The sequence below is a fragment of the Pagrus major genome, chromosome 3, assembly GCF_040436345.1.
Source record: "Pagrus major chromosome 3, Pma_NU_1.0".
Taxonomy (NCBI): domain Eukaryota; kingdom Metazoa; phylum Chordata; class Actinopteri; order Spariformes; family Sparidae; genus Pagrus; species Pagrus major.
In genome coordinates this window covers 1756759-1767401 of record NC_133217.1, presented here as the reverse complement: position 1 = coordinate 1767401, position 10643 = coordinate 1756759, and the positions used below count along the sequence as shown (strand labels likewise).

General features: G+C 44.6%; 2 protein-coding genes across 2 annotated transcripts; both read right to left on the bottom strand.

Annotated features, from left to right (window-relative positions):
* Positions 1-1791: 1791 nt before the first annotated feature.
* LOC140993874 (uncharacterized) lies at positions 1792-4300 on the bottom strand. The gene is made up of 4 exons (XM_073463431.1): positions 4191-4300; positions 4067-4110; positions 1971-3994; positions 1792-1867 (listed from the first exon to the last, which is right to left on the bottom strand). Exons 1-3 carry the CDS (start codon positions 4211-4213, stop codon positions 1971-1973), a joined length of 2091 nt encoding a protein of 696 aa, XP_073319532.1. The 5' UTR covers positions 4214-4300; the 3' UTR covers positions 1792-1867.
* Positions 4301-5885: 1585 nt separating this feature from the next.
* Positions 5886-10507, bottom strand: LOC140993856 (secretagogin-like). Its single transcript, XM_073463411.1, has 11 exons — positions 10438-10507; positions 8834-8904; positions 8346-8441; positions 8022-8111; positions 7728-7784; positions 7524-7601; positions 7394-7449; positions 7232-7277; positions 7048-7107; positions 6610-6678; positions 5886-6378 (listed from the first exon to the last, which is right to left on the bottom strand). The coding sequence occupies exons 1-11, from the start codon at positions 10505-10507 to the stop codon at positions 6253-6255; spliced, it is 819 nt and encodes a 272-aa protein (XP_073319512.1). The 3' UTR covers positions 5886-6252.
* Positions 10508-10643: the final 136 nt, after the last annotated feature.

Below are 10643 nucleotides of genomic sequence, written 5' to 3'. Positions count from 1 at the left end.
CTGGCAGCTGCACAACATCACAATAAATGAAAGAAACAAGACGCTCTTACAGTTGGTGTCCCTCGACAGCAGCTGGGAGGGAAAACCTGCAGACTTCTGGCCCTAAACTGAAGTTTTGGAAGTGGGACTGAAGCCAGAAGGGCTGACCGGTTCTCTGGAGGAAGATCTGGGATCAGATGGTGAAGCTGGCAGAGCTTCAAACAGTCAAAGCTGTGTCATTTTAACCACACAGACTCGCTGCTTAATGACAGGGAGCAACAACACACACACACACACACATTGATAGTCAATGCACAAAAAGCAGCGCTCTGTGTTATTATCTCCCCGAAAACAGGAGAAGACTTAACTAATAACAGCTATCAGAGAGAGGGGGAGAAAAGAGAGACTGAAGAAGTGGGAGGAAAGCAGAAAGACGAGGAGCTGGAGACTCATGATTTACAGCATGTTCAGTCAGGTTCAGAGGAGAGTTTATGAGTCTCATCATGAGATTATGACTCTGCACTTCTTTTATCAGTTACACTGACATCAGTGAAGAACAGCATGAAGCAGAGACACATCAGCGCCTCAATTTCTAGAACATTTCATCAGCAGCTGCTACAGTGGTTTGAAAGGAGCATGAAAGAGTCTGCAGAGTGATAATAAGCTGATCAGAGAGACTCTGACGCTGCCAACGGCAAAATGTCTGCTGTGACATCCCTGGTGGAGGTGTGGTCTGAAGTCACGGCTCATGAAATATTAATTTTAACAAGTCAGGAGGAGAACAAGAACACATCAACTAAAGTGCATCTGCAAATCTGCTTAATTGATTGTAATGCTAAATTAAAAGTATGTCCTTTAAAAGATGAGGTCTGGGCTTTAATCAGGTGACACCAGGCAAAAGCACCACAGCAGCTGATTTCAATTATAAATACACCTTCAACCATAGAAATAAACTGAAAACAGTTGTAGATTCTTTGGTTTCCAAGTTACCAAAATTCAAATACACACTTTTGCAGCACTTTACTGCTCAGTGTTACTGTGCTCAGTTATTTTGGCTCCCATTCCTGCACAGTGCCTTGCTCAATATGAGCCAGTTGGAATATAAACTTCAAACCTTGCAATGTTGGCATCCAACAGCAACTCTTAAAGTGTAGAAAGCCTTTAGAGAGTCAAACAGCATCTGTATAGCATCTCTACTGTGATAACAAGCAGCTGTTTGCTGAACTGAGCAGCCCACGGCTGTGAATTTCAGATCATGGCAGAGATTCAGCAGACTCAGTCTTGACTCTTGATGCCCGTCCTCTGTAATTTTCCTGAGTGCGACCACCTGCTTGGCAAACTGCCTCAATTGCCAGTCGGTTTTCTTTCCATTCAAATGTTATTTCTGCAGCTGGGCGGGAAGAAGACTGCCAGGTTTCTGCTTTTGGTAGTAAATGTTCAAGTGGCGGTTTACAAATTGAGCAAGATTTGGAACATTGAGTACAAAAACAATTCAAATCATTAAAGGCAGAACAATTCTTTAAGTTTATGGTGCCAAACTCATGCTTTGTGATTTACCACATCAAGAGCTAGTTACTATGGCAGACAGGACACCAACAGGTTCAACGCTGTAGAAGCTCAAGTTTCTCAGTGAAGTACTGGTTTCTTGTCTCTTGATAAACAGTACTATGAGCTACCATTCCCACCCCAAGACAAAAACCTGATAACCAGAAAGAAGTTAAGCGTCAACACATTTAGAGTAGCACATGTTTAAAGACATTTCACTGCAGCAATGTTACTCAATGGTGTCAAATGACGTTCAGAGACAGGGAGTGCAGTTCCAAGTACTTTTTATTGAATGTCAAACGTTGATGCCAGGACAGACTGCCTTCAGGAAGAAGTCAGGAACCTGAAAACAGAAACGACAATAAGCTAAATTCCAGTAACATTTACCTTGAGAAAATTCATTTAAAAAACAAAGAAAAAAAAGGGAAACTTTACAGCTATGATACCTAAGGTCGATGAAGTCTATTGTATGCAGGAACCAGTTGTTGCTGCCATCTGGGGTGGTACACTGATGCCATTGGAATTGGTCTAGAACTTCTTGGAGCAACACCTTCCTGGGGAAGTGCAATGTCCCACATACCAGCTTTGCTTTGTAGAACACTCGGCTGGGGTTTGGCCGGGTAGCCGGGCTGCTGGGGTTTGGCCGGGTAGCCGGGCTGCTGGGGTTTGGCCGGGTAGCCGGGCTGCTGGGGTTTGGCCGGGTAGCCGGGCTGCTGGGGTTTGGCCGGGTAGCCGGGCTGCTGGGGTTTGGCCGGGTAGCCGGGCTGCTGGGGTTTGGCCGGGTAGCCGGGCTGCTGGGGTTTGGCCGGGTAGCCGGGCTGCTGGGGTTTGGCCGGGTAGCCGGGCTGCTGGGGTTTGGCCGGGTAGCCGGGCTGCTGGGGTTTGGCCGGGTAGCCGGGCTGCTGGGGTTTGGCCGGGTAGCCGGGCTGCTGGGGTTTGGCCGGGTAGCCGGGCTGCTGGGGTTTGGCCGGGTAGCCGGGCTGCTGGGGTTTGGCCGGGTAGCCGGGCTGCTGGGGTTTGGCCGGGTAGCCGGGCTGCTGGGGTTTGGCCGGGTAGCCGGGCTGCTGGGGTTTGGCCGGGTAGCCGGGCTGCTGGGGTTTGGCCGGGTAGCCGGGCTGCTGGGGTTTGGCCGGGTAGCCGGGCTGCTGGGGTTTGGCCGGGTAGCCGGGCTGCTGGGGTTTGGCCGGGTAGCCGGGCTGCTGGGGTTTGGCCGGGTAGCCGGGCTGCTGGGGTTTGGCCGGGTAGCCGGGCTGCTGGGGTTTGGCCGGGTAGCCGGGCTGCTGGGGTTTGGCCGGGTAGCCGGGCTGCTGGGGTTTGGCCGGGTAGCCGGGCTGCTGGGGTTTGGCCGGGTAGCCGGGCTGCTGGGGTTTGGCCGGGTAGCCGGGCTGCTGGGGTTTGGCCGGGTAGCCGGGCTGCTGGGGTTTGGCCGGGTAGCCGGGCTGCTGGGGTTTGGCCGGGTAGCCGGGCTGCTGGGGTTTGGCCGGGTAGCCGGGCTGCTGGGGTTTGGCCGGGTAGCCGGGCTGCTGGGGTTTGGCCGGGTAGCCGGGCTGCTGGGGTTTGGCCGGGTAGCCGGGCTGCTGGGGTTTGGCCGGGTAGCCGGGCTGCTGGGGTTTGGCCGGGTAGCCGGGCTGCTGGGGTTTGGCCGGGTAGCCGGGCTGCTGGGGTTTGGCCGGGTAGCCGGGCTGCTGGGGTTTGGCCGGGTAGCCGGGCTGCTGGGGTTTGGCCGGGTAGCCGGGCTGCTGGGGTTTGGCCAGGTAGCTCGGCTGTCTTGTAGCAACACCTTCCTGGGGAAGTGCAATGTCCCACATACCAGCTTTGCTTTGTAGAACGTTGGGCTGCTGGGGCTTGGCCGGGTAGCCCGGCTGCTGGGGCTTGGCCGGGTAGCCCGGCTGCTGGGGCTTGGCCGGGTAGCCCGGCTGCTGGGGCTTGGCCGGGTAGCCCGGCTGCTGGGGCTTGGCCGGGTAGCCCGGCTGCTGGGGCTTGGCCGGGTAGCCCGGCTGCTGGGGCTTGGCCGGGTAGCCCGGCTGCTGGGGCTTGGCCGGGTAGCCCGGCTGCTGGGGCTTGGCCGGACCAGAATGCATCTCTATTCCAGAACTTGAAACGACAGCCGACTCAAATGCATTTCCATTGGAGTTAGGTTGATGTTGTGGCTGCTGTGGGTTTTGTCTTGGTTTCTGACGGATCAGTACGCCAGGCCCGTAACTAGAAACACTTCCCTCTGGACTGTAACCATCTACTTGCCTACCATAAGAGCCACTAAAACGTCCTGCACCGGGTGCAGCAGGCTTCAGGTACTCAGATGAAGCACTTTCAGTGTAACTGGGTCCATAATGACCATGAGGCCCTCTAGGCTGTGCAGCACTCACATAACTGGAAGGAGCAAAAGCAGGTTTACGACTCCTCGGAAAGTCTTCAGCCAGGTCATAGTGCTGTGTAAAGCCACTGGAGCCTCCACTTCTGAAGCTGAGGGCTAAGAAGAGAAAACATTTGAGGTCAGTTTGAGAAGTTCAGTAGAACTGCAGTTTGTAGCATGAATTCTTACCATTTGCATGCTGCCCAAATCCAAACAGTGAGAGCAAGAGCAGCCTGAAACAGAAGAAAATGTCAACAAAACAAAACCAAGTTAAACATGAAACATTTGCTAAAGTTTTGAAAAGTCCTCTTACCTCACACAAAATCCAGAAGCCATTTTCTTAAAGCAGAAACAGAACAGCCTGCTCAACTTGTGCTGCTCGTAGACAAACAACAAGATCAGAAACTATGGTCTCAGCTCCATGTCTGCTGCTAACACAGTGGCTCCTTTTCAAGTGTCCAGTGTGGCCGCTCACTCTGATGAGCTAATTGGAGGCAGGTTGGAGCTGATGGGTCAACCTGTGCAGGTGTTTGCTCTTAAGCTAACGAGGTAAGTTCCACTTGTGTCAGCTAAGAATGATTCATTCTCCCTCAGCACTGGTGTGCATTGTCTTATGTGAGGTTGTGTGGGGATAAAAGAGCATTTGCTTTTACATGTTGTGATTTATGTTTTTATCTGGATGAATTTCCCCTCGGAAAAAATAAAGTTGATGTCAAAGGTAGTTAGAGGTCACATTTGACTTTGTTTGTGCAGCACAGTGACTTTAAAATCGATAAATATAGAAACCTTTCAGTCTTACTCTGCTCTTTATCTAAAACAGGACAATAAAACTACCAACTGTTTTAAAAAAGACTTTAAAAAACATTTGTAGTTTTGTTTTCCATCATGTTTTACAGAAAATATCTGCTCACCGGGTTGTTCATGTTAGCTAAAAAAGTGAAATTGTAAAAGTATTCTGCACAACATTTAGTGCTTTTTATTTGTTGTGGGACGTTATACTCTTGGATGTAATAAAAGTTTATAAGGAATTATGAAGGCGTTTTTTTCTACAAGGTTATGTAATGTCAACTCTGTGATGTTTATGCTTTTTCCAGCACTCAATTGCATTATCATTAAACCTATAAAAACAGTTGAAAAATCACATCCAATGATATAATTTTGACCATATTACACCAGATTAAAACTCTTAGCTTACACAATCCTATAGCTGCTTCTCAATTATTTATTTTTTGATAAAATATAATGTTTTAATCTATAAAAAGTCAGGAAATGGTGAAAAATGTCCATTATTATCGTGAGAAGCAGCAGAATTTAACTGCAATAAGTTATTTGGTCGTTCTCGGCCTCTATGCATTGAACTGGAACCAGCGTTTGTTTACTTTAAGAGACGAGACGTGTTACTTTAAAGGACGATGCTGTTGATTTCACAATAAAGCTGACAAAGTAGATCATATAATCAGTTTTTAGATTGATTTTAGAATCTTAATAATTGTTACAGACTGCTTCGTTTCACTACAGAACAACCTTAACAACAAAGTATAAACAGATGTGATTTAAACTGTGATGAATGACCGTAAAGCTGCAATATGTAAGAATTCATACACAAAACAGAAACGAGGCAGCGCATCAGCAGACAAACCACCAAACTGCTGCTAACTTTAGCTGCCATGAGATAGTTAGCTCAGTTAGCCCTGCATCCAGCTCTCCTATTGGCCGACTCTGACCCAATTAGGAGCTCAGAGCACCGAGGATGTTGTGTTAACTACTTGAACTAAGCCGCTAGATGCTAGCATGCTAATACCTCTGTAACATTATATCTTTGACATAATGTTAATTTTTAAAATTCAGTTGATAATTTTAAAAAATGTAATGTCTTAAAGTTCTTACATAATGCACCTTTAATCAAGTTTCATTTGAATGTAATATGTCTTTTTTTGCTGTATGTAAAGACAGATACTGTATATTATAGATAGTTGTTGTATTGTGTCAGAGAAGAAAGACAGCTGACAAAGATTAAACACATTTTATTAACCATCACTCATGTGACTGGTTTCACAATGACGTCGTGCAAACACTGTTTTATATGTCACCACATCACAAAGAAGCAACACGTCATGCAGTCAAAAACACACAGTGAGTACACATTATCTCGGTCTTTGCTGGGAATTATAATAAAGAAAAATATATAAAATCCTGGAAATATACTGTTCTTAAGTTAACGAGCATAAAATATGTAAATACATCGGTCACCAAACTGACAGCCTGTAAAGGAGGAGGAGAGCAGGACGGGGGGAAAAGAGTGAAAGCTGCACATTAAAATGTAAAAAGAGAAGTTTAAATAAGGAGTCAGACGTGTGTGTTGTGTCGAGGGTCGGTTAGCTGAGTTTGAGGCCGAGGCAGAGAGCCAGCTCGTTCTTCTGGATCTTTCCGTCTCCGTTGATGTCACAGTGACCCATCAGGGCCTTCCTGAACTTGTCCAGGTCTGTGCCGCTGATGCTGGGCTGGAGGAGAGTCAACACAGAGGTCGGAGGTCAAACACAATGGACAGGGACAGTGAACGGACTGCATTTTATACTACTTCATACTGTACTTTTGGAGGCAAATATTGTACTTATACTCCACTACATTCACTGGTTAACTTAAGTTACTAGTTACTTTCAGGCCTGTAGTTAATCTGATCCATTAAATATTGTCCCAGTGTGTCACATCAGTATATTCTTGATGGTTTTTACCTTCACCAGCTCCATCATGTCCTTGACAAATCCGTCCACTTCAGGTCCCTCCAACGCTCCTGTCTTACTCTGCATGCAGACACAGACACCAGCACAGTGAATAAAGTCTACTGATAAACTGATCTGAGCCCTGAAACTCAGATTAAAAGTGGCAGCTGGAAACCGACTACAGCTTAAAAACTAAAATTTAAATGAACTGTGGTTGTATCCAAACTATGTTCTTGTGTATTTTATAGATTCAGCCTCCTCTGCAGAGATCATGAGCAGATGAGAAGGAAACACTGAACTGTTCAGAATGTGAATACAACTGATGGTAACGAGGCAAAATCACAATTAAGCACAGAGACACAGCTTTTTTTATAATGTCAAACGATAACAACAAATGTAGACAGTCAACAGCAAGAAACTTGACAACAAATAATCTGAATTCAAACTTACAACATCGTAGTGAGCAAATATCTTCTCAAAGTCTCTCTTCCTGTCCTCTTGACTGCACGCCTGACAGCAGAGACGGCAAAGTGAAGTAATCAAACATTAAACATTTACACAAGACAGCAGGAACGTCTGCAGTTAACATCAAAAAGCATGATATAAAAATCAAAAAACATTTCTACACACTTACGTCCATCTTAAACTTCAGTAAGAAGTTTTCTTTCAGGGCCAAGATTCTTTAGACGACAACAAAGACAGATTATCCTCATTTTTTAAATAAACATGTAAAAGACGATCAGATGGTCTCATTCAATGATTCTCCTCTTGGTCACATGACACACATCAACAGTACCTGGCCAGGTCGTTTAAGTCCAGCCTGCCGTCCCTGTTCTTATCAAACATCTTCATCTGCAGAGAAACGAGTCAGATTTAAGTGTCGATGACAAGAAGCCGTCAGCGGTGTGAATATCTGAACATATTACCATGCTGTCAGTGTACTCCTCCAGTTTGTCAGCTGTGATGGACTTCCTGTGTTGGAGGAAGAGGTCCTGAAGGAAGCCCTGAAGGGACAAAAAAGACACAACAGGTAAAAGCAACTTAAACTACCATCAAATCATAAAAGTGCTCAATAAGGCTCACGTCCTCACAACAGTCTACAGCAGAGGAGTCTAAAGCTCTCAGGTTACCTTCAGCTCGTTTGCTGAGATGTAGCCGCTGCTGTCTGTGTCGTAGTTCCTCCAGATCTACACCAACAAGATGCACAAGAAAAGCTCTGATAAGTACAGTAAATATTACATTAAGTAAAGTTTGAGTGGAGCCATGTTCATTAAAACCTTCAACATATACTGTAAATGAGGAATACACTAATTCGTGCTCAGCTCAGGAAGTGTCCAAACTGGAAAAAGATAAATCTTCAATACTCCCTGAGTGTCCCCTGTCCCCTGTCCTCCACCTCAGATTTGTTGACCTTTGACCCTCACCCTCATGAACTCGACGCTGTTGTCCAGCGGCGTCTCTCTGCGAAACAGAAGCAGGAAGTTCTCCTCCTCCGGCAGCATCACGGTGGCCAGCTGGAGAAAAAAAATGATATTTACGTTCGCTGTAACTGAACACATTCATTTTATTTTTCAACATGAACCATCAGTTTAAATCTGTGTTGTCATGTGTAATCTAGTACAGAAACTAATATTTTCCTGCTCCTTGTTCTGACAGTGAAGACTGAACTCACTGCCACGTCAGGACCGGAACAAAATCACAGTTCTTACTGAAGACTGAGACATCTCAGAGGAGAAGGTTTATTGTACCTCCTCTAAGTGCAGACGTCCGTCAGCTGCAGCGTTGTGAGCAGACGTGAATCTGTCCCTCAGTCTCCTGATCTTGTCCTCAGTTATCTCCTCCCTCTGAAGACAACACACACTTTAATTTAACACTGATTTAACTGAATGATAAATGATTTGTAACTGTTGCACACACAAAAAATATCTTTAGAAAACCAATATGTGTAAATTTATGACTCTGTCTGACTTTGGTGCCCCCTGGTGGCAGTGTTTAATACAACACTATCAGACAACCTGCACATGAATATAGATTTGTCTAAAAATAAACATCTTAAAGATTTAAAGAAACAAGTCGAAGCTCTGATAAACTTAAAGGCTCAAGAGATGAAACAGCAAAGTTAAGATGTCAGCTTCCTTTTATATCTTCCAGCCACTAAAGAAGCTGAATCCTTTAATCAACAAGAGGTCATAAAGACAATAAACATAAACTGCAGCCTCATTTTTTAAGTCTTTACCTTCATCTCAGATTTTGCCAGCATGTGTTGAAAGAAGGCGTCCAACTCCTTCTCCTCGATGTAACCGTCATCTAAAAACACAACGAGGCTTCTGGTCAAAATGGAAAATGTCTTTTTCTTCTAAATTTAGATTCACAGACAAACTTTATTCAAATAAATCCAAAATGTCAAAGTTGTGTTTGTTTATGATATAAAAAAAAACCCTCATGATGTCAAAAGATTTAAAACCAGTGAAGCTAACAAATTTAACAACCAAACAGGCGACAGATCAACCATCAGTGGGAAAACAAGAACTCAAGAAGACAAAGATCTTCACTGACTGAGTTTTTTCTGCCTGAACAAACTAAATAAACAAACTCTTTGTTTTAATGACTGAATAAACAGAATAAACAAACTGACCTTAAAGGACAACACAGTTTATACTGTTTTACTTTGTTTATATGTGGCGGACCCTGCCACCTTTCCAGCTTCAAACAGTGTTCTGGGACCTCATTGTTCTCTAACAACAGCTTGTTTTTTTTTTTTTTTTATAATTTCTTCTGCAAAACAACATAGTGCCCCTTTAATGGTGGACCACGTGCAAAAAGCAAGTATTGACCGTATCGTATCGTCAAGATGCACGACGGTGCTGTACGGAGGCCCAGAAGGCAGGTAAGAAAAATACATTCTGGTGATTTACGTCTGATATAAATAGTTTTCTCTCCTGTGCCTGCCATGCTCAGATTATGATAAATGGCAAAAAAATAACAGCACAAACAGCAATTCATGTCATATACTTTTCTAATTTAATGTTTTTTCTGCTGGAAACATCTGGAGGGCCAAAGGGAACCTGACAGCGGGCCAACTTTGGCCCACGGGCCCCACATTGGGCAGCTCTGCTCTGGTGTTTCCAAGTGGTATTAATGGTGACGCTGCTGCTGCGAAGACAACTGGATCGTTTCTGTTTCCACAGGACACGATGTGAGTTTATTCAATCACTGAGTCTGTAATAGAGACGGATCACCGGCTAACCTTCCTCTGCCTGGTGGCAGGCGCCACTGTATCCAGATAACGAGGTTTATATGGACACAGATGGTTTATATATATATGTATATATATTATATTGAATTATATTTTTTGTGTATTAATGTCTTCGTCACTGTAATATTGCAGCTGGTAAATGTGCAATGCATTTTAATTACTTTATATACAGAGGGGTAGCTTTTGACTCCCTTATCTTTAACAATAATATATTTTATATTATGATTTATCAAATCTGCTACTCAGCAAAGTATCTATCTATGGTTATTATCAAGTATGTGTGTGTTTTTACTGCAGTTCAGATTGTTTTCCCCCCAGATTAACTTTGGAGATAAAACATCTGTTTCTTGTTAAATAATGTAATTTTTTTTACAATATCAGGATGCATCAACAGAGACAACAGATCGTGTAGGATAACGTTGTGACACGTCTCTCTCTAGGCTGCAGGTTTCAGCTGCCATGTTCACATAATTATTGAAACTATTCATCACAAGGCTCTATAGTTGTGACGCCTTAAATCAAAGTTATATATTGGAGGTATTTAATAAACATATTGACGACAGAGTCATCGACACTCTTCTTACCATGTTTGTCGAAATGTTGCCAGATCTGTAAGAATCGAGCAGCGTCCAGACTGTCCAAGGCTCGCTCCATGGTGCTGGAGACCAGTCCAGAGGTCGAGCTGGGGACGACAAAACAGGAAGAATAACAAAAGAAAAGATTCTTCCAGAGACGTGGAGTCAGGACTCAGAGCGAGAGAGGGAGATGAGGTTATCCACTGATGTTAAAC